Raw genomic sequence first — 24,777 nt, forward strand, 5'->3', positions numbered from 1 at the left:
TTTTGTCGTACTTCTGGAAAAAATCACAACTACATGCAGGAAAATTTATACGTTTAAAAATGTCATCTTCTGACCCCTATAACTTTTTTATTTTTCCACATACGGTGGTTTGATATTGGTACCATTTTAGTTTTGATTGGACTTTTTTTAATGGTAAAAAAGTGACCAAAAATATGCTATATGTACGCCATTGATCATGTGGTTTAATTAATTATATATTTTTATAGTTTGGACATTTACGCACGCGGCGATACCACATATGTTTATATTTATTTTCATTTATATTTTTTTATGGTAAAAGCAGGGTGATTGTGACTTATTAGGGAAGGGGTTAAATCACATTTACTAACACTTTTTTCACTTTTTTTTTTTTTTGCAATGTTATAGCCGCCATAGGAGACTATAACATTAACATGAACATGGCATTGATCAGTGTTATTGCCGCTCGACTGCTCCTGCCTGGATCTCAGGTATGGAGCAGTCATTCGGCAATCAAACATGCAGGAGGCAGGTAGGGATCCTCCTGGTGTCCTGCAAGCTGTTCGGGACTCCGTGATTTCACCACGGCGGTCCCGAACAGCCTGACTGAGCTGCCGGGATGCTTTCAGTTTCACTTCAGACACGGCGGTCAACTTTGATCGCCGCGTCTGAAGGGTTAATACCGGCATCACCGTGATCAGTGATCATTAATTAGGTGTTAACCTATGTTTGATACAACTGCTCGTCAATAACATAAAATAGATACAGAGTTTTGTATCAAATCGAACACATATGAACAGGGTCTAAGATTTAAGTTGATAGCTAAATATGTAATTTAGGTGCCGATAAAGGGAGATTTGTCAAGCTTATAAAGGGGAGGGGCTCTGTTGTTATTTGTTACAATGTATTGATGTAAATTCACTGCTCAAAAAAATAAAGGGAACACTAAGATAACACATCCTAGATCTGAATTAAATCGTATGAAATACTTTCGTCTTTACATAGTTGAATGTGCTGACAACAAAATCACACAAAAATGATCAATGGGAATCAAGTTTATCAACCCATGGAGGTCTGGATATGAAGTCACACTCAAAATCAAAGGGGAAACCCACACTACAGGCGGAACCAACTTTGATGTAATGTCCTTAAAACAAGTCAAAATGAGGCTCAGTAGTGTGTGTGGCCTCCACATGCCCGTATGACCTCCCTACAATGCCTGCACATTCTCCTAATGAGGTGGTGGATGGTCTCCTGAGGGATGTCCTCCCAGATGTGGACTAAAAAATCTACCAACTCCTGGACAGTCTGTGGTGCAATGTAGCGTTGGTGGATGAAGCGAGACATGATGTCCCAGATGTGCTCAATTAGATTCAGGTCTGTGGAACGGGTGGGCCAGTCCATAGCATCAATGCCTTCCTCTTGCAGGAACTGCTGACACACTCCAGCCACATGAGGTCTAGCATTGTCTTGCATTAGGAGGAACCCAGGGCCAACCGCACCAGCATATGGTCTCACAAGGGGTCTGAGGATCTCATCTCGGTACCTAATGGCAGTCAGGCTACCTCTGGCAAGCACATGGAGGGCTGTGCTGCCCCCCCAAAGAAATGCCACCCCACACCATTACTGACCCACTGCCAAACCGGTCATGCTGGAGAATGTTGTAGGCAGCAGAACATTCTCCATGGCGTCTCCAGACTTTGTCACGTCTGTCACATGTGCTCAGTGTGAACCTGCCTTTATCTGTGAAGAGCACAGGGCTCCAGTGGTGAATTTGCCAATCTTGTTGTTCTCTGGCAAATGCCAAACGTCCTGCATGGTGTTGGGCTGTAAGCACAACCCCCACCTGTGGACGTCGGGCCCTCATACCCCCCTCATGGAGTCTGTTTCTGAGCGTTTGAGTGGACACATGCACATTTGTGGCCTGCTAGAGGTCATTTTGTATGGCTCTGGCAGTGCTCCCCCTGCTCCTCCTTGCACAAAGGCGGAGGTAGCAGTCCTGCTGCTGGGTTGTTGCCCTCCTATGGCCTCCTCCATGTCTCCTGATGTACTGGCCTGTCTCCTGGTAGCGCCTCCATGCTCTGGACACTAAGCTGACAGACACAGCAAACTTTCTTGCCACATCTCGCATTGATGTGCCATACTGGATGAGCTTCACTACCTGAGCCACTTGTGGGGGCTGTAGACTCCGTCTCATTCTACCACTAGAGTGAAAGCACCGCCAGAATTCAAAAGTGACCAAAACATCAGCCAGGAAGCATAGGAACTGAGAAGTGGTCTGTGGTCACCACGTGCAGAACCCTTCCTTTATTGGGGGTGTATTGCTAATTGCCTATAATTTCCACCTGTTGTCTGTTCCATTTGCACAACAGCATGTGAAATTGATTGTCAATCAGTGTTGCTTCCTGAGTGGACAGTTACATTGTGTTGTTTAAGTGTTCCCTTTATTTATTTGAGCAGTGTAGGACTGTAGGGTAACCTAATGTATAAGGTGAAGATAACCTCTTTGGGGGACATTTATGAAGGGATTTGAGCTTTTTTTCTCTTACAATTGTCGCACAAAAAGTCGTGTGTGGGCCTAAGCTATTTTTTTCAATTAAGTTTTTTCAATTCCTTAGGGTAGGTAATATGTTTTTATATTTGGGAGTTCTCCTTTAAAGGTTTAACTTTCTGTAAACTCTTCTTTCTAGGATGCATCTGGAGAAACTGGTGCTGATTTTGTCTGCCATCACATGCGTCCTGTCTTCTCAGCTTCTTGACCAGGAATGGGAAGCATGGAAGGCCAAACATGGTATCATATCTTCAATCCTGTATAGGATCCGAATATTGTCAATAATGACCTAAACTGACAGCAACATACAGTAGATGAGGATTCCGTTCAGTTCAGGCCTCTAGACCTTGAGTCAGGCAAAGAGTTTTGGCTGTATTATAGACACAAAATGTATTTACGGTATATTATACTCATCCTAAAGCAAACTATCACCTAGGGGCTTAAGGGGGACTTAAAGGGGTTATTTGGCCAAAGAATAGAACCCACATTCATTCTATGTGGGGCTGTGTCTCCAGTCTCGGAATGCTCTTTGTTTCCGGGACTGCAGACATGACATAACGCCACCCCCCCCCCCCCCAATGATGTCCCGCCACTCCCCCCCCCCCCCCCCCCATGACAGGAGATAAGAGGTCTTTGGCCAGATAACCCCTTTAACAATGTCTTTCCCAAAAAGCAGCTTCTATAAATCAGCTTCTATTACTACTGTCCTTAAAGGGGCTTTCCAGAGAAAATCCATTGATGGCCTTTCCACAGGATAGCTCATCATTAGTTGATTGGCAGGGTGGGTACACTTAACACCCCCACTGATCAGCTGTTCAGGTGAACTGCAACACTGGGATATAAACATTGTATGGAGCAAAAAGCCTTGGCTTCAGGTATTATGAGGTGATTGCATCCCTGGAAAACCCCTTCCCGTTTGCGGTAAAAGTTTGCCTAGTAAATGCCCTTGGTTGTCTTCAATGTCTCCAAAACATTAGGATCTGCTGACAGAGAACTAATGCCAGCATCAAGATGTCCATCCACATGAGAATGCTGTTGGGTATCTCTCCCAACTCCCTCATAAACATGGATGCTTGGCATATACTGTACATGAATACTTCTATTAGAAAAACAAAGGATCAAGAATGTTAAATTCCAACATGCCTGAAATTTTGGGACAAATTTACAGCTGTCCCTGATCTAGTGAGTAGACTGAGTCTAGTCACTTAGTCTAGTCACTTAGATAGTTACCATGCAATGCTCACACACTGCACATTATAGAGCAGTAAAGAGCAGTTTAAGCTGTAAATCAAGCCCTGGGGTGAGATTTTATATAATATTCACAGTAAGCTCTGTTTCTTGCTCTCTTCACACACCCCCTTCTCCTTCCTTTCCTTTAAAGGGGTACTCCTCAACCCTAAACATCTTATCCCCTATCCAAAAGGGATAATATGTCTAGAGGCGAAGTATTTCTTTAACCCCTTAAGGACCCAGCCATTTTACACCTTAGGACCCGGCCATTTTTTGAACATCTGACCACTGTCACTTTAAACATTAATAACTCTGGAATGCTTTTACTTATCAATCTGATTCCGAGATTGTTTTTTCGTGACATATTCTACTTTAACATAGTGGTAAAATTTTGTGGTAACTTGCATCCTTTCTTGGTGAAAAATCCCCAAATTTGATGAAAAATTTGAAAATTTAGCATTTTTCTAACTTTGAAGCTCTCTGCTTGTAAGGAAAATGGATATTCCAAATATTTATTTTATTTTATTCACATATACAATATGTCTACTTTATGTTTGCATCATAAAATTGACGTGTTTTTACTTTTGGAAGACACCAGAGGGCTTCAAAGTTCAGCAGCAATTTTCCAATTTTTCACAAAATTTTCAAACTCACTATTTTTCAGGGACCAGTTCAGGTTTGAAGTGGATTTGAAGGGTCTTCATATTAGAAATACCCCACAAATGACCCCATTATAAAAACCGCACCCCCCAAAGTATTCAAAATGACATTCAGTCAGCGTTTTAACCCTTTAGGTGTTTCACAGGAATAGCAGCAAAGTGAAGGAGAAAATTCACAATCTTCATTTTTTACACTTGCATTTTCTTGTAGACCCAATTTTTGAATTTTTACAAGGGGTAAAAGGAGAAAATTTATACTTGTATTTGTAGCCCAATTTCTCTCGAGTAAGGACATACCTCATATGTCCATGAAAAGTGTTCGGCGGGCGCAGTAGAGGGCTCAGAAGCGAAGGAGCGACAAGGGGATTTTGGAGAGTACGTTTTTCAGAAATGGTTTTTGGGGGGCATGTTGAATTTAGGAAGCCCCTATGGTGCCAGAACAGCAAAAAAAAAAACACATGGCATACCATTTTGGAAACTAGACCCCATGAGGAACGTAACAAGGAATTAAGTGAGCCTTAATACCCCACAGGTGTTTCACGACTTTTGCATATGTAAAAAAATAAAAATAAATTTTCACTAAAATGTGTGTTTCCCCCCAAATTTCACATTTTTGCAAGGGTTAATAGCAGAAAATACCCCCCAAAATTTGTAACCCCATCTCTTCTGAGTATGGAGGTACCCCATAAGTTGGCATGAAGTGCATTACGGGCGAACTACAATGCTCAGAAGAGAAGGAGTCATATTTGGCTTTTTGAGAGCAAATTTTGCTCGGGGGCATGTCGCATTTAGGAAGCCCCTATGGTGCCAGGACAGCAAAATAACCCCCACTTGGCATACCATTTTGGAAACTAGACCCCTTGAGGAATGTAACAAGGGGTACAGTGAGCATTTACCCCCCACTGGTGTCTGTCAGATCTTTGGAACAGTGGGCTGTACAAAAATTTTTATTTGCACAGCCCATTGTTCCAAAGATCCGTCAGACACCTGTGGGGTGTAAATTCTCACTGCACCCCTCATTACATTCCGTGAGGGGTGTAGTTTCCGAAATGGGGTCACATGTGTTTTTTTTTTCTTTTTTGCGTTTGTCAAAACCGCTGTAACAAATCACCCCTGTGCAAATCACCTCAAATGTACATGGCGCACTCTCCCTTCTGGGCCTTGTTGTGCGCCCCCAGAGCACTTTGCGCCCACATATGTGGTATCTCCGTAGTCAGGAGAAACTGCATTACAAATTTTGGGGGGCTTTTTTCCCCTTTACCTCTTGTCAAAATGAAAAGTATAGGGCAACACCAGCATGTTAGTGTAAAAATTTTTTTTTTTTTTACACCAACATGCTGGTGTAGACCCCAACTTCCCCTTTTCATAAAAAGAAGAAAAAGCCCCCCAAAATTTGTTAGGCAATTTCTCCCGAGTACGGCGATACCCCATATGTGACCCTAAACTGTTTCCTTGAAATACGACAGGGCTCCGAAGTGAGAGCGCCATGCGCATTTGAGGCCTGAATTAGGGATTTGCATAGGGGTGGACATAGGGGTATTCTACGCCAGTGATTCCCAAACAGGGTGCCTCCAGCTGTTGCAAAACTCCCAGCATGCTTGGACAGTCAACGGCTGTCCGGCAATACTGGGAGTTGTTGTTTTGCAACAGCTGGAGGCTCCATTTTGGAAACAGTGGCGTACCAGACGTTTTTCATTTTTATTGGGGAGGGGGGCTGTGTAGGGGTATGTGTATATGTAGCGTTTTTTACTTTTTATTTTATTTTGTGTTAGTGTAGTGTAGTGTTTTTAGGGGACAGTCACGCGGGCGGGGGGTTACAGCGAGTTTCCCGCTACGAGTTTGAGCTGCCGCGCAAAATTTGCTGCATCGCAAACTTGCAGCCTGATACTCACTGTAAGCCCCTGCCCATGTGAATGTACCCTGTACATTCACAGGGGGGGGGGGACCTCCAGCTGGTGCAAAACTACAACTCCCAGCATGCACAGTCTATCAGTGCATGCTGGCAGTTATAGTTTTGCAACAGCTGGAGGCACACGGGTTGGGAAACACTGAGTTAGGAAACAGACAATGTTTCCCAACCAGTGTGCCTCCAGTTATTGCAAAACCACAACTCCCAGCATGCCCAGGCAGCCAAAGGGCATATTGGGAGTAGTGGTTACGTAACAGCTGGAGGAGAACAGTTTGGGGACCACTGTGTAGTGGTGTCCAAGCTGCAGCCCTCCAGATGTTGCAAAACTACAACTCCCAGTATGCCAAAACTGTCCAGGCATGCTGGGAGTTGTAGTTCTGCAACATCTGAAGGGCCAGATGTTACAGAACTACAACTCCCAGCATGCCTGGACAGTAAGGGCATGCTGAGGATGTGTAGTTTTGCAACATCTGGAAGGACACAGTGGTCTCCAAACTGTGGACCTCCAGATGTTGCAAAACTGCAACTCCCAGCATGCCCAGACGCCAAGGGCTGTCTGGGCATGCTGGGAGTTGTAGTTTACAGGGTCCCATTACAGCAATGCATGTCGCTTTACGGCGACGTGCATTGCTGTAAAGGGCCCGACCGCGGCTGAAGATCAACTCACCTGTCGCCGCCGCCTTCTTCCTCGCCGGGATCCGGGTCTTCAGGGACGAGGTAAGTACCCCAGCACTCCCCCGTCCCCCGCCGCGTCCTCCGGTCTTCCTCCCGTCCTCTCCGGACTTCAAGGGGCCGGGCAGGACGGGAGGAAGTAACCGCCCCCCCTCCTGCGATTGGTCGGTTAGTTAACCGACAGATCGCAGGGTATAGGAGGAGGTGGCAGGTTTGCCACCTCGCTCCTATACATTAGCATGGTCCTGGCTGTCCCAGAGACCCGATCAGCCCGGTATCGCCGCAGATCGCAAGGGCGATTTCCCTTGCGATTTGCGGCGATCGCCGACATGGGGGGCCTACATGGCCCCCCTCGGCGTTTGCCCTGGATGCCTGCTGAAATGCTTCCGATCTCTGCCCGGGGCGCGGCAGAGACCGGAGAAACACCAGGACGTACTAGTACGTCCTGGGTCCTTAAAGCCCAGGGTGCCAGGACGTTCTAGTACGTCCTGGGTCCTTAAGGGGTTAAAGGGGTTATCCAGGAGAAAACTTTTTTTATATATAAATCAAATGGCTTCAGGAAGTTAAACAGATTTGTAAATTACTTCTATTAAAAAATCTTAAACCTTTCGGTACTTATGAGCTGCTGAAGTTGAGTTGTTCTTTTCTGTCTAAGTGCTCTCTGATGACACCTGTCTCGAGAGTAGAAGCAAATCCCCATAGCAAACCTCTTCTACTCTGTGCAGTTCCCGAGACAAGCAGAGATGTCAGCAGAGAGCACTGTTGCCAGAAAGATAAGAACAACTCAACTTCAGCAGCTGATAATTATTGGAAGGATTATTAAGATTTTTAAATTAAAGTAATTTACAAATCTGTTTAACTTTCTGGAGCCAGTTGACCTAAAAAGAAAAGTTTTTTCCTGGAATACCCCTTTAAGGTTATCCCTCAGTGAGCTGCTAGTCTATTTTGGAAAGACAAAGTGGAATTGAGCTGTAATGAAATTAAAGTTTGGATGGTGAATAAAAGCTTGGAGGGGCGATGGGCAGATATGAGGCAAAAAAAAAAGCATTTTACTCTAAAAATATATATTACAAAGTTTCTTAAATTTGCTTTTACTATTGATTTTTGCAAAGCTTGTCGATATGTTAGTGAACATTTAAGATTGCCATATACATAAGAAAACTGTCAGACAAAAGTATATTTGTCCAACTGCTATCTCCTGATCCGCCCTTGCACACAAGTGTTCATGTGTTCAGAATGGAGAGAATAGGGGAGTAAGCCGGTGCCAGACTCCTCTGACTGCTGCCTTATCCCTGAGTACAATCCCAATCCCTTGCTCTCCCAACATCATCAGAATTGAGAGGCTCCATACACAGTAGATGGTTGGCTGGTGCGGGTCCAGCTAACACGTTTGATGTTGATGGGGCCTCTACACATTATATTGTAATCAAATCCCTGTGCCCAATGGAAGTGCTCTAACTATATTTAGTAAATGTCACATGTGTGTCTTGTAATAACCCATAAACTTAAAACAATAAATGGTCTAACTAGTGATATTATTTTATAAACTCAATATAGAAAAGGAGTACAGCAATTTTCACCAGGAGATGTACCGGAGGAAAGCTTGGGAGGCAACTTGGCATAAAGTGCAGAAACACAACGAATTGGCCAACCAGGGTCTATCCAAATACAGAATGGCCATGAATAAGTTTGCTGATATGGTGAGTTTACAAAACTGGCTTATAATAGGTAATCCTGGTATGATGTAAAACAGGATTTACAGAACTGTGCAGACCACTACGCAGCCTCAGTAGAGCTCATGTTGCATAGCGTATAGTATGACTAGGTGTTATGGCTAGCCATTAACTTGTACACAGTACTTTACTTCCAGTTGGGGTGCTGCAAATGGTCTGTTGAATATTCTATTTCACATTAAAACAGCATGATAACTGCTTATTATGACAGTTGTTTTTGTAATTGAATTGAATAATTTTGGTATGGTGCATATCAAACTTATTTTTTAGAACCTCATGCACCCCAACCTTACTCTCAACCTCAGAAATCCCAACACATACAGTACACCAACAATCCACAATACCCACACAAATTTACAAGAGGAATACAGATCACAACCATCACAATCACCACCATCCCAACTCATACAGATCTCAACCATGGAAAACAAACACATATCACTTCCAATAATATCGTCACCAACACCATTCTGTCTCAGGACACTACACAACACGACAAACACAATACACCCCCTCCCCATCAGACACCCGATACAAACACTACCCCAAGTACACTCCGTCCCACCAACCACATCACAAATCATGACTCCCAACCACACACCAAACAACAATAAAAGAGAATACACAGAAGTGGACAACGTGACAGAGGAATTAGAACAACCCAAGTTCAGAGAAACAAAACGTAGATACAGAGAGTGCTATTTTTTTTTTTTTCAAAGTAAAAATGTATTGAATTTTACTATAATACAAAACAGAAACTAAAACCAGAAGCAGAATAAAGATACCGACTCCACCGGGTTCCATCAGAAACAAAAAGGTAACATAACAGTCCACAATAACAGATCTAAAGACAGGTCAAAAGTATATGACAGTAAATGTGAAGGACAAGTACACTGCTAGGGTAGCCTGTGGACATTAAAAACAGGGAGAGAGTGCTATTTTTAACTTTAGTTCTATTACCCTAAATCGCAACCAGACTAAACTGTTGAATAAAGGTTTAAAATTTGCCCCAGTCAGCCTCTCGACAAATTTGGAGCATATATTGGTATAGAGAAGTATATAAAAAAGTTGTGTTTAAAAAATTTTTTTAAAATGAAAAACCCACTAGAAACTAATAGAAACCAGACATCTAAACCATCCAAGTTTAAACACACTGATTTAAAAGGGTACTCCGGTAAGATTATTATAATTTTTTTTAAATCAACTGGTGACAGAAAGTTAAACAGATTTGTAAATTACTTAAATTTAAAAATCTTAACCCTTCCAGCACTTATCAGCTGCTGTATGCTCCACAGGAAGTTCTTTTCTTTTTAAATGTCTTTTCTGCATGACCACAGTGCACTCTGCTGACACCTTTGTCTGTCTCAGGGACTGTCCAGAGTAGGAGCAAATCCCTATAGCAAACCTCTCCTAATCTTGACAGTTCCTGAGACAGACAGTGATGTCAGCCGAGAGCACTGTGGTCAGACAGAAAAGACATTTAAAAAGAAAATAACTTCCTGTGGAGCATATAGCGATTGTTAAGTACGGGAAGGATTAAGATTTTTTAATAGAAGTAATTCACAAATCTGTTTAACTTACTGTCACCAGTTGATCGGTATTTTTCCCCAGACAGGAGATAAGTGGGGACATGATAGCATTCAAACAAGGCAGTAGAGGATGACATTAGGAAGATCAACCTACCCAAAAATGAGTGGGGCAACCTTACATCATGGAAAGTTAAGGTCATAAAACAGCTACAAGAAGACCTCTCAATTTCTATTAATATTAGACCAGCTGATAAAGGAGGAGGTATTGTTATCATGAATACAATTATATAACCAACTATGTGATACAACTACAAATGCCAAATTAACAAACAACCCCATTGATACCTTCTCCAAAGAATTAGAGTACTTTGTAACAAAGTAATAAGTAAAGGTATTTTATCGAATCAAGAGTACAATTTTAGAACAGGTACACATAAAAGGACCCCAATTTTTTATACAATACCTAAAATATATAAAAATCCTACTGAACCCCCAGGATGTCCAATAGTTTCTGGAACTGATTAACTCACAGCCAACCTATCTTAGTATAGTGATCAGTTTCTATAATCATACATTAAAATCACCCCATCATACCTGAGAGACACTTCCCAAATCATCAAAATAATAGAAAACGTTAAATGGGACCCAAACTGGTACCTTACTACATTAGATGTCAGTTCTTTGTACACTATGATAGATCACACCCAAGGAATACAAGACATCCAAATCCTTACCAACAAATTCAACCTGCATCCAGACCAAATTATTTTCATTTTAGATCCAATTCAGTTTATCTCACAATAACTTTTTGTTCAATGTTGTGTTTGGTTCTGATTTTTTACCTACAAACTACTGGTACAGCCATAGGCACCAGGTTTGCCCCCAGCTATGGCAGGTTGGGAAGAAGCAGTCATCTTGCCCCAGCTGGGTGGCAGCCTGGTGTCCTGGCACAGATACATAGATGACATCTTTATGTGCAGAGATACCAAACAAGAATTAGATTCCTTCATTGCATTATTAAATATCAATTCATTGAATGTAAAATGTGTACCTCATATCAGTCAACACTCAGAATTGATTGATATACTCATTAAATCTCTATCTGATAAACTTATTTGTAGCACATTTCATAAGCCAGTAGCCAAAAATGGATTTATTCTTCATACTAGTTGCCACTGGCCTCAATGGCTTTTGAATGTCTCTACTAGTCAGATTAGAAGACTTAAACAAAACTGCTCCACCACTGAACAATTTGAGGTTGAAGCCACTTTATTGACAAATCAATTCCATGACAAAAATATCTGTTACACAATTTACAGTCATCCCTTAACAAAGTTAGCCAATTAGATAGAAGCACCTTTTTCGAAAGTACTCTTCAAGCTTAACAACCATCACAAGCAGCCAATATTCCCAAACTAATAATTCAATTCAATACACAGTATAAAAAAGTAGAAAATATTATTCATAAATATTGGCCATTACTCTGTCAGGATAAAATAATAGGTAGCCACTTACCCCCTAGACCTCCAATTATCTATACTAAGGCTCCCAATCTTGGTCTTAAAGTAGCTCCTACAGTCCATAACACTACTTTAAAAACTAATACTAATAACACTGATAGATCTGAAAGGTTTCTTCAGATGTGGCACTTGTCCCAACTGCAAAGCCACAAATTTTGCTAAAAGAACCACTACAGTCACATCTACGGCCAATGAATTTGAATGGAAAATTATGAATTCCTCAATTGCTCCAGTAAGGGGGTAATCTATTTAATTCAGTGCCCTTGTCAGAAACAATATATCAGTAGGACTTCACAAGTTTCACTCTTAAAACACAGATTCTTGAACACCGATATTATATCAAGACAAAATTACAAACACCCTCTTTCTTTTCATTATAGAGAACACCACAATATCCTAACCTACTTAAATTTACAGCAACTCAGACAATTAAGCAAGATTGGTGAGGGTGTAAGCAAGGGCTGAATCAAGAACGATCTTTGAATTTGATTCACTCATTCCTAAGGAACTATTGAATTATTTGGCTTCCTGGATTGAATTAGTCAGGATCCCGCTGACAACCCATTGGGGGCAAGCTGTTTACCAGCGCTCCAATGGGCCCTTGGCTCGAACCCTTTTCCACCATACATCCTTCAAGCTACAACTCAGGAAGACCATTTATGTTTTTATATGTAATCAAATTAATAGCTTTTACCTCAAGAACCTCACCACCTCGCTGGGCCCTAGTGGAGTATCAATAATGAATAAAAAATTGTAGAATGCTGGTTGAACATTTATATATATATATATATATATATATATATATATATATATATATAACATATATATGTTCAACCAGCATTCTACAATGTTTTATTCATTATTGATACTCCACTAGGGCCCAGTGGGGTATCTATTAGTGCCTCTATATGTGTAGTTGATTTATTTTATTGAATTAAATTTTTTACCAGTCATGCTGTTCTCTATTTAATTCCTTAATGTTTCCACACATAACATTATGCACCTTAGATGGTGAGGTTCTTGAGGTAAAAGCTATTAATTTGATTTCTTTCTTTCTCGGACGCCGGTGGGGACCGTTTATAGCTTTAACTACCTCGCACTTTTTGTTGTGAGCTGCATCTTTTTGAAACATGTTTTTATAAGTGTTTCTGCTGGTATTTGGTTCTAATTTCCATAATAATGTGTACTTTTTCGGTATTTATCATTCTGTATGTTTGTGCATATTTACACATCGCGACTTTGCACGTTCTTATCCCAGTGTGTATAGTATTTACATCAATTTTTTATCTGCATTCTTTTCATTTTTTTAATTCTTTTTATAATTTATGCATTGCTTTTGTCACGATGCCGGCTGGCAGGAGGTGGATCCTCTGTGCCAGAGAGGGATTGGCGTGGACCGTGCTAGTGGACCGGTTCTAAGTTACTACTGGTGTTCACCAGAGCCCGCCGCAAAGCGGGATGGTCTTGCTGCGGCGGTAGTAACCAGGTCGTATCCACTAGCAACGGCTCAACCTCTCTGACTGCTGAAGATAGGCGCGATACAAGGGAGTAGACAAAAGCAAGGTCGGACGTAGCAGAAGGTCGGGGCAGGCAGCAAGGATCGTAGTCAGGGGCAACGGCAGGAGGTCTGGAACACAGGCTAGGAACACACAAGGGAACGCTTTCACTAGGCACAAGGGCAACAAGATCCGGCGAGGGAGTGCAGGGGAAGTGAGGTATACATAGGGAGTGCACAGGTGAACACACTAATTGGAACCACTGCGCCAATCAGTGGCGCAGTGGCCCTTTAAATCGCAGAGACCCGGCGCGCGCGCGCCCTAGGGAGCGGGGCCGCGCGCGCCGGGACAGGACCGACGGAGAGCGAGTCAGGTACGGAAGCCGGGGTGCGCATCGCGAGCGGGCGCCACCCGCATCGCGAATCGCATCCCGGCTGGAGGCGGTATCGCAGCGCACCCGGTCAGTGGATCTGACCGGGGCGCTGCCGTAGCGAGAATGTTGCGAGCGCTCCGGGGAGGAGCGGGGACCCGGAGCGCTCGGCGTAACAGTACCCCCCCCCTTGGGTCTCCCCCTCTTCTTGGAGCCTGAGAACCTGAGGACCAGACTTTTATCTAGGATATTGTCCTCAGGTTCCCAGGATCTCTCTTCAGGACCACAGCCCTCCCAGTCAACCAAAAAAAAGGTTTTTCCTCTGACCTTTTTGGAGGCCAGTATCTCCTTTACGGGAAAGATGTCCGAAGAACCGGAGACAGGAGTGGGAGAAATAAGTTTAGGAGAGAAACGGTTGATGATGAGTGGTTTAAGAAGAGAGACATGGAAGGCATTAGGAATACGAAGAGAAGGAGGAAGAAGAAGTTTGTAAGAGACAGGATTAATTTGGCACAAGATTTTGAAAGGACCAAGATAGCGTGGTCCCAATTTGTAGCTGGGAACACGGAAGCGGACATATTTAGCGGAGAGCCATACCTTGTCTCCGGGAGAAAAAATGGGGGGAGCTCTTCTTTTCTTATCGGCAAACTTTTTCATGCGCGAAGAAGCCTGTAAGAGAGAATTTTGGGTCTCTTTCCATATGGTGGAAAGATCACGAGTTATTTCATCCACAGCGGGCAAACCAGAGGGCAAGGGAGTAGGGAGGGGGGGAAGAGGGTGACGGCCGTACACCACGAAAAATGGGGATTTGGAAGAAGATTCAGAGACTCTGAAGTTGTACGAGAATTCGGCCCATGGTAGAAGATCTGCCCAGTCATCCTGGCGGGAGGAAACAAAATGCCGTAAATAATCACCCAGGACCTGGTTAATTCTTTCTACTTGCCCATTGGATTGAGGATGATAAGCAGAAGAAAAGTTTAATTTAATCTTGAGTTGTTTACAGAGAGCCCTCCAGAATTTTGACACGAATTGGACGCCTCTATCCGAGACGATCTGCGTGGGCAACCCGTGAAGACGAAAAATGTGTACAAAAAATTGTTTTGCCAACTGAGGCGCTGAAGGAAGTCCAGGAAGAGGAATAAAATGTGCCATCTTAGAAAATCGATCAACGACCACCCAAACAACAGTGTTGCCACGGGATGGGGGTAAGTCTGTAATAAAGTCCATACCAATCAGAGACCAAGGCTGTTCGGGGACAGGCAGAGGATGAAGGAGACCAGCAGGCTTCTGGCGAGGAGTCTTATCCCGGGCACAGATAGTGCAGGCCCGCACAAAATCAACAACATCCGTCTCCAGAGTCGGCCACCAATAGAAACGAGAGATGAGTTGCAAGGATTTCTTGATGCCCGCATGGCCTGCGAGATGGGAGGAGTGACCCCATTTGAGGATTCCGAGGCGTTGGCGTGGAGAGACGAAGGTCTTCCCTGGAGGAGTTTGCCTGATGGAGGCTGGAGAGGTGGAGATCAGGCAGTCAGGAGGAATGATGTGTTGCGGAGAGAGCTCTACTTCCGAGGCATCCGAGGAACGAGAGAGAGCATCGGCCCTAATGTTCTTGTCAGCAGGGCGAAAGTGAATTTCAAAATTAAACCGGGCAAAGAACAGAGACCACCTGGCCTGGCGAGGGTTCAGCCGTTGGGCAGACTGGAGATAGGAGAGATTCTTGTGATCGGTGTAAATAATAACTGGAAATTTTGATCCCTCCAGCAGATGCCTCCATTCCTCAAGTGCTAATTTAATGGCCAGTAGCTCTCGATCCCCGATGGAGTAGTTCCTCTCCGCCGGAGAGAAGGTCCTAGAAAAAAAACCACAAGTAACAGCATGCCCAGAAGAATTTTTTTGTAGAAGAACCGCTCCAGCTCCCACTGAGGAGGCATCAACCTCCAATAGGAAGGGTTTAGATGGGTCAGGTCTGGAGAGCACGGGAGCAGAAGAAAAGGCAGACTTGAGCCGTTTAAAGGCGTCTTCCGCTTGAGGAGGCCATGACTTAGGATTGGCATTCTTCTTGGTTAAAGCCACGATAGGAGCCACAATGGTGGAAAAATGTGGAATAAATTGTCTGTAATAATTGGCGAACCCCAAAAAACGTTGGATAGCACGGAGTCCGGAGGGGCGTGGCCAATCTAAGACGGCAGAGAGTTTGTCTGGGTCCATTTGTAGTCCCTGGCCAGAGACCAAGTATCCTAGGAAAGGAAGAGATTGACATTCAAACAGACATTTCTCCATTTTGGCATAAAGTTGATTGTCACGAAGTCTCTGAAGAACCATGCGGACATGCTGGCGGTGTTCTTCTAGGTTGGCAGAAAAAATCAGAATATCGTCCAGATACACAACAACACAGGAATATAAGAGATCACGAAAAATTTCATTAACAAAGTCTTGGAAGACGGCAGGGGCGTTGCACAGGCCAAAGGGCATAACCAAATACTCAAAGTGTCCATCTCTAGTGTTAAATGCCGTTTTCCATTCGTCCCCCTTCCTGATGCGGATGAGATTATAAGCACCTCTTAAGTCCAGTTTGGTAAAGATGTGGGCACCTTGGGGGCGATCAAAGAGTTCAGAGATAAGAGGTAGGGGGTAGCGGTTCTTTACCGTGATTTTATTAAGTCCGCGGTAGTCAATGCAAGGACGTAGGGAGCCATCTTTTTTGGACACAAAGAAGAATCCAGCTCCGGCAGGAGAGGAGGATTTGCGGATAAACCCCTTTTTTAAATTTTCCTGGATGTACTCAGACATAGCAAGAGTCTCAGGGGCGGACAGAGGATAAATTCTGCCCCGGGGTGGAGTAGTGCCCGGGAGGAGGTCAATAGGACAGTCATAAGGCCTGTGAGGAGGTAAAGTCTCAGCTTGTTTTTTGCAAAATACGTCAGCATAGTCCATATAGGCCTTAGGGAGACCGGTTACAGGGGGAACCACAGGGTCACGGCAGGGAGTATTGGGAACCGGTTTAAGGCAGTCTTTGAAACAAGAGGTACCCCAGCTCTTGATCTCTCCTGTGGACCAATCAAGGGTTGGGGAATGGCGTTGAAGCCATGGTAGTCCAAGGAGAATTTCGGAAGTGCAATTGGAGAGGACCAAAAACTCAATTTTTTCGTGATGAGGTCCGATGCACATTAGGAGGGGTTCCGTGCGGTAACGCACGGCACAGTCCAATCTTTCATTGTTAACGCAATTGATGTAGAGGGGTCTGGCGAGACTGGTCACTGGGATGTTGAACCTGTTGATGAGAGAGGCCAAAATAAAGTTTCCTGCAGATCCGGAATCCAAGAAGGCCTTAGTGGAGAAGGAGAAGGTAGAGGCAGATATCCGCACAGGCACAGTAAGACGTGGAGAAGCAGAGTTGACATCAAGGACTCTTTCACCTTTGTGCGGAGTCAGCGTACGTCTTTCCAGGCGGGGAGGATGGATAGGACAATCCTTCAGGAAGTGTTCGGTACCGGCACAGTACAGGCAGAGATTCTCCATGCGGCGTCGTGTCCTCTCTTGAGGTGTCAGGCGAGACCGGTCAACTTGCATAGCCTCCACGGCGGGAGGCACAGGAACGGATTGCAGAGGACCAGAGGAGAGAGGAGCCGGGGAGAAAAAACGCCTCGTGCGAACAAAGTCCATATCCTGGCGGAGCTCCTGACGCCTTTCGGAAAAACGCATGTCAATGCGAGTGGCTAGATGAATGAGTTCATGTAGGTTAGCAGGAATTTCTCGTGCGGCCAGAACATCTTTAATGTTGCTGGATAGGCCTTTTTTAAAGGTCGCGCAGAGGGCCTCATCATTCCAGGACAATTCGGAAGCAAGAGTACGGAATTGTATGGCGTACTCGCCAACGGAAGAATTACCCTGGACCAGGTTCAGCAGGGCAGTCTCAGCAGAAGAGGCTCGGGCAGGTTCCTCAAAGACACTTCGAATTTCCGAGAAGAAGGAGTGTACAGAGGCAGTGACGGGGTCATTGCGGTCCCAGAGCGGTGTGGCCCATGACAGAGCTTTTCCAGACAGAAGGCTGACTACGAAAGCCACCTTAGACCTTTCAGTAGGAAACTGGTCCGACATCATCTCCAAGTGCAGGGAACATTGTGAAAGAAAGCCACGGCAAAACTTAGAGTCCCCATCGAATTTATCCGGCAAGGATAGTCGTAGGCTGGAAGCGGCCACTCGCTGCGGAGGAGGTGCAGGAGCTGGCGGAGGAGATGATTGCTGAAGCTGTGGTAGTAGCTGCTGAAGCATCACGGTTAGTTGAGACAGCTGATGGCCTTGTTGCGCTATCTGTTGTGACTGCTGGGCGACCACCGTGGTGAGGTCGGCGACAACTGGCAGAGGAACTTCAGCGGGATCCATGGCCGGATCTACTGTCACGATGCCGGCTGGCAGGAGGTGGATCCTCTGTGCCAGAGAGGGATTGGCGTGGACCGTGCTAGTGGACCGGTTCTAAGTTACTACTGGTGTTCACCAGAGCCCGCCGCAAAGCGGGATGGTCTTGCTGCGGCGGTAGTAACCAGGTCGTATCCACTAGCAACGGCTCAACCTCTCTGACTGCTGAAGATAGGCCCGGTACAAGGGAGTAGACAAAAGCAAGGTCGGACGTAGCAGAAGGTCGGGGCAGGCAGCAAGGATCGTAGTCAGGGGCAACGGCAGGAGGTCTGGAACACAGGCTAGGAACACACAAGGGAACGCTTTCACTAGGCACAAGGGCAACAAGATCCGGCGAGGGAGTGCAGGGGAAGTGAGGTATACATAGGGAGTGCACAGGTGAACACACTAATTGGAACCACTGCGCCAATCAGTGGCGCAGTGGCCCTTTAAATCGCAGAGACCCGGCGCGCGCGCGCCCTAGGGAGCGGGGCCGCGCGCGCCGGGACAGGACCGACGGAGAGCGAGTCAGGTACGGAAGCCGGGGTGCGCATCGCGAGCGGGCGCCACCCGCATCGCGAATCGCATCCCGGCTGGAGGCGGTATCGCAGCGCACCCGGTCAGTGGATCTGACAGGGGCGCTGCCGTAGCGAGAATGTTGCGAGCGCTCCGGGGAGGAGCGGGGACCCGGAGCGCTCGGCGTAACAGCTTTTATTATTTTTCATGTTTGTATTTTGCTATATCATCATATCCTCATATAACACTATGATTTGCCTTCCATTTATACAAACTAACTTTGAACTATTATATATAGTTTACAATCTTTTCATTATATATATTCTATTTTATTTAATATAATTCAATATATATTCATATGACCAGCCACGTATTTTTTTTGTGTTCATTTATTTTCCATTTTCTATTTAAATTCACACAACACCTGTGTATTTCTTTTTCTATATTAATACTTGTGGTTACGTAACATTTTATAACAGCATTTAATATATTAATACTGTTTACGTGTCTTCCTGATTTTGGATGCAATCCGTACATTCCTGAATTCCTGAATCCAGGCTCTCTTTGGGCTAATCAGTCAATCAGAAGAAGGAGCTATGTGTATATATATATATATATATATATATATATATATATATCATCCCATATATATGTCAGACCCCAGTAAATCACTTATACTTTAAAGATTACCTGTCAACAAACTAAACTTTTAGCATATTGTTCCTTATATAATTATAAGACACCTTGCTCTTTACTTGCTGGTCAAATTCTCAACCTTTATATGTTTTTAATGTGATTGAAAAAATGGCCACTAGATGGCTCTGTTCTGTTCCCTGCCACAAGTCAAAAAGTTAGTTTAGTCTCCACCCGGACTTGCAGAAGTCCAAAAACAAGAAGTGCGTGCGGGGCATGGCGAGGCACAGCTCTCACAGGCTTCAGTGACGCTGCCCCTGCTGGGGAATGTCCACTATCTCCTGCCGGGAGCTCACACAAGGTGAGCAAGGGGAAAGGAATGATACAGAGCTTTTTAAAGGTCGGAAATTGTTTTAAGGGCAGTAGGGGTGTTAGAAGTAGTTAGGGAATATAATCTGAGTTAGTTTAGAAAATATGGGTTGATTACAGGAAGTCTTTAAACTGCTGAAGAAGGGTACTAGATGGACTTGAAACGCATCCAGCCCCCTTTTGTTCTATCAGTTATTCCTCTGCATACCCATTTAAGCACAAAATATTTCTGTTTACTAGTGTTTTTGTTGGACACCTTGGGGTGTAGGTGTCAGTTTTTGGCCAACTCTATCTATTGTTGCCATTTGCAAGTGAGCCTCCCCACACCTTTATTCTACTTATTTTTTATGTTTATTTATTATTATTTATTTATTTTCATTTTAGACACCAGAGGAACGTACTTCCAGTAAATGCTTGTTTTCAAATAAAAAGTCAACATCCCAGAACAATGTTCCTGTGCAGCATTACTCCGGGGCTCACAATATACCAGAATCAGTTGACTGGAGAGAAGCCGGATGTGTGAGCCCTGTAAAAAATCAAGGTCTATGTGGATCCTGCTGGGCCTTTACCACCGTAAGAGAACTACTATAAAACGTACTACACTGCTCAAAAAAATAAAGGGAACACTTAAACAACACAATGTAACTCCAAGTCAATCACACTTCTGTGAAAATCACACTGTCCACTCAGGAAGCAACACTGATTGACAATCAATTTCACATGCTGTTGTGCAAATGGAACAGACAATATGTAGAAATTATAGGTAATTAGCAAGATACCCCCAATAAAGGAGTGTCTCTTCAGGTGGTGACCATAGACCACTTCTCAGTTCCTATGCTTCCTGGCTGATGTTTTGGTCACTTTTGAATGCTGGTGGTGCTTTCACCCTAGTGGTAGCCTGAGACAGAGTCTACAACCCACACAAGTGGCTCAGGTAGTGCAGCTCATCCAGGATGGCACATCAATGCAAGCTGTGGCAAGAAGGTTTGCTGTGTCTGTCACGATAGTGTCCAGAGCATGGAGGCGCTACCAGGAGACAGGCCAGTATATCAGGAAATGTGGAGGAGGCCATAGGAGGGCAACAACCCAGCAGCAGGACCGCTACCTCTGCCTTCGTGCAAGGAGGACCAGGAGGAACACTGCCAGAGCCCTACAAAATGACCTCCAGCAGGCCACAAATGTGCATGTGTCCACTCAAATGGTCAGAAACAGACTCCATGAGGGTGGTATGAGGGCCCGACAATCACAGGTGGGGGTTGTGCTTACAGCACAACACTGTGCAGGACAGTTGGCATTTGCCAGAGAACACCAAGATTGGCAAAATCGCCACTGGTACCATGTGCTCTTCACAGATGAAAGCAGGTTCACACTGAGCACATGTGACAACTGTGACAGAGTCTGGAGATGGAGAACATTCTGCTGCCTGCAACATCCTCCAGCATGACCTCCATGTGCTTCCAGAGGTAGCCTGACTGCCATTAGGTACCGAGATGAGATCCTGAGACCCCATGTGAGACCATATGCTGGTGCAGTTGGCCCTGGGTTCCTCCTAATACTAAGACAATGCTAGACCTCATGTGGCTGGAGTGCGTCAGCAGTTCCTGCAAGAGGAAGGCATTGATGCTATGGACTGGCCCACCCGTTCCCCAGACCTGAATCCGATTGAGCACATCTCGGACATCATTCCTTGCTCCATCCACTAACGCTACGTTGCACCACAGACTGTCCAGGAGTTGGCGGATGCTTTAGTTGAGGTCTGCGAGGACATCCCTCAGGAGACCATCCTCCACATAATCAGGAGCATGCCCAGGTGTTGTAGGGAGGTCATACGGGCACGTGGAGGCCACACACACTACTGAGCCTCAGTTTGACTTGTTTTAAGGACATTACATCAAAGTTGGATCAGCCTGTAGTGTGGTTTTCCACGTTGGTCTTGAGTGTGACTCCATATCCAGACCTCCATGGGTTGATAAATTTGCTTTCCATTGATAATTTTTGATGTGATTTTGTTGTCAGCACATTCAACTATGTAAAGACGAAAGTATTACAATTACAGTGACCCCTCGACCTACGATGGCCACGACATACGATAATTTCAACATGCGATGGTCTCTCAGAGGCAGTTGAGGGACCACTGTAGTTCATTCATTCAGATCTAGGATTTGTTATCTTAGCGTTCTCTTTATTTTTTTGAGAGGTGTATTAAAATATAGGGATATACCATAAAAGATTATACAAAGACACTATTCTAGACACAGAATTTATATTGAAAAAAGTCTGTGGTCATAGGTTTCTATTTTACCGGAAATCTATATAGATTTCCCATGAAGTCACAAACAACATTTACAGTATTATAATGAATGACATTTAATGAATGAAAGTTCAGATACGACATATTTACTGCAGAAAATAATTAGGTATCTCAGTGACTTACTGCAACTCATTGTACATAAAGGTAGATTCTGTAGCAGCTGTCATCCAGGCTTTCTGATGACAAAGGTTAGAAAACAGAAAGGCATTAGCAAACATTAACAAAACCAGGCTTATTTAGTTTTTTTAAGAAAACGGAAGACGTCCAGCACCAGGAAGGCAGGTAAAATGTGTTTATTGAGGTACAAAAATAACAAACAGCATATAGAGGAGCGTAGAGCCTACGCATTTCAGGCTAAAGAGCCCTTAGTCATGGCATAAAAACTTTACAACACTGTGTCCTTTTATAATAAAACACATTAAAGTCACATGATCAGAACAGCAAGGTGTTGGATCATCTGTAAAGTGCGGCATGGAATTGATCCCAAAATTCTGAAAACCGTTCTGCATAGATAGACATGGTATTCAATACACGAGTATACAAGAAAATCTACAGAATTCAATTACACCAACACTTAAGTTCCATATATAGAAGCGTAGGTTGGGTACATAGATAGACCATAATAACTGTTTACTTCCATTTATTAATACGTTAGTATAAGGTCTTGTCTCAAGTTTAACCCATGAGGCTCCCTCGTACCCAGCATGAATATCCAGAATGATTCTCTATTGAGAACCATCCTCCTTAAATCTCCACCTCGCCTGGATCTTCTGACTTTTTCTATGCCCATAATCTGTAGGGTACTCATGTTGCCTCTATGAACATCCCTGAAATGCCTGGACAACGCAGAAATATTACTATTAAATGACAAAATATTCTTTGCATCAAATATGTGCCTGCGTATCCGGGTCTTCAGGGAGTTCATGGTGCAACCTACATACTGGCATTGGCAAGATGTGCAGGACGCTAAATAAACAACATTTTTTGTGTTACAGTTAACATGATCCTTCAAAAAAAAGTTTTACCATTGGAATATGATTTAAATTCCTTGTTAACATGCATGTGACTGCAAGCGATACAGACATTGTGCCCACACTTCCAATTACCTGCATGAACCAACCAGTTCGTACCCATATGTTTATTGTCACCACCACAAAACATACTGGGTGATAGAATGGATCCTAAAGAGGGACCTTTTTTAGACACCATTTTGAAGTTGTCCTGTAAAAGATTATAGAGGACAGTATCCTGATGCAGTATAGGTAAATTTTTTCTAATGATATTACTGATTTTATGAAATTGTTTACTATACTGTGTGATGAAATAGGGGGGGGTGAACCCTGTCCTGTCTCGTTCGTTGTTCCTTATCTTTTGTACTATGAGTAATAAGGTCCTGTCTATTTAAGTTGGCCGCTCTGTTTCTGGCCTTATTAAGTGTCTCTGGATGATATCCTCTCTCCCGTAATCTATTAAAATTAGATCCGATTCCTGTACAAACGTTTCTTGTTTGCTGCAATTGCGTCTTAGTCTGCACCATTCCCCATAGGGGATGTTGCGGAGGACATGTTGGGGATGGCACGATGTAACTTGTAAGATTGAGTTTCCTGCGTTCTCCTTTCTGTAAGGGGCTACCACAATCTCATTGTTTTCCACAGAAAGACACACATCCAGAAAGGATATGCTTCTCTGTGAAAAATTGAAAGTGAAGGAGAGGTTCAGATTATTGTGATTAATATATTGTACAAAATCTTTAAACTCCAATTCCGAACCTGCCCACACAAAAATGACATCGTCTATAAATCTCCCCATCCACCTGATTTGTTTTTGGTATGGATTGTTGCTTGAGAAAATCACTTCCTCCTCCCACTGGCTCATGAATATATTGGCAAAAGATGGGGAGTATTTAGCCCCCATCGATGCTCCCCTGGTTTGAAGAAAAAACTGGCCACTGAACATAAAATAATTATTTTTCAACAAAAATTCCGTGGCCATTAAAATAAATTCTTTCAAACCAGGGGAGTACTGGCTGTATGTATCCATGTGTTTAGCCAACGCTCTGATGCCCTCTGGCCAGGAAATGGATGGATAAAGGGAGATCACATCGCATGTGGCCCATGCACATGCGGAATCCCACCTAATACCATTCATTACCTGTAGGACATGTTTAGTATCCCTAATGTAGCTAGCTGTGACTTTAGTGAAGTTTTTTTTTTTTTTTTTTTGAAGGATCATGTTAACTGTAACAAAAAATGTTGTTTATTTAGCGTCCTGCACATCTTGCCAATGCCAGTATGTAGGTTGCACCATGAACTCCCTGAAGACCCGGATACGCAGGCACATATCTGATGCAAAGAATATTTTGTCATTTAATAGTAATATTTCTGTGTTGTCCAGGCATTTCAGGGATGTTCATGGAGGCAACATGAGTACCCTACAGATTATGGGCATAGAAAAAGTCAGAAGATCCAGGCGAGGTGGAGATTTAAGGAGGATGGTTCTCAATAGAGAATCATTCTGGATATTCATGCTGGGTACGAGGGAGCCTCATAGGTTAAACTTGAGACAAGACCTTATACTAACGTATTAATAAATGGAAGTAAACAGTAATGTATGGTCTATCTATGTACCCAACCTATGCTTCTATATATGGAACTTAAGTGTTGGTGTAATTGAATTCTGTAGATTTTCTTGTATACTCGTGTATTGAATACCATGTCTATCTATGCAGAACGGTTTTCAGAATTTTGGGATCAATTCCATGCCGCACTTTACAGATGATCCAACACCTTGCTGTTCTGATCATGTGACTTTAATGTGTTTTATTATAAAAGGACACAGTGTTGTAAAGTTTTTATGCCATGACTAAGGGCTCTTTAGCCTGAAACGCGTAGGCACCACACTC

General features: G+C 43.8%; 1 protein-coding gene across 3 annotated transcripts in view; it reads left to right on the forward strand.

The window, feature by feature from the left end:
• The window catches only part of LOC130368635 (uncharacterized), a 76,555-nt gene that overhangs the window by 45,092 nt on the left and 6,686 nt on the right, over positions 1–24,777 (forward strand). Inside the window, exons 2-4 of one of the 3 annotated variants that reach the window (XM_056572581.1) lie at positions 2,670–2,770; positions 8,558–8,700; positions 19,949–20,137. In XM_056572581.1, the coding sequence (XP_056428556.1) occupies positions 2,671–2,770; positions 8,558–8,700; positions 19,949–20,137 (432 nt within the window). In that variant the 5' untranslated portion in view covers position 2,670. Of the gene's footprint in view, positions 1–2,669; positions 2,771–2,896; positions 2,921–8,557; positions 8,701–19,948; positions 20,138–24,777 lie in introns of those variants that run through there. The other 2 variants (XM_056572583.1, XM_056572582.1) reach the window with 2 other exon arrangements.

Source organism: Hyla sarda, chromosome 4 (assembly GCF_029499605.1).
Source record: "Hyla sarda isolate aHylSar1 chromosome 4, aHylSar1.hap1, whole genome shotgun sequence".
Taxonomy (NCBI): Eukaryota; Metazoa; Chordata; class Amphibia; order Anura; family Hylidae; genus Hyla; species Hyla sarda.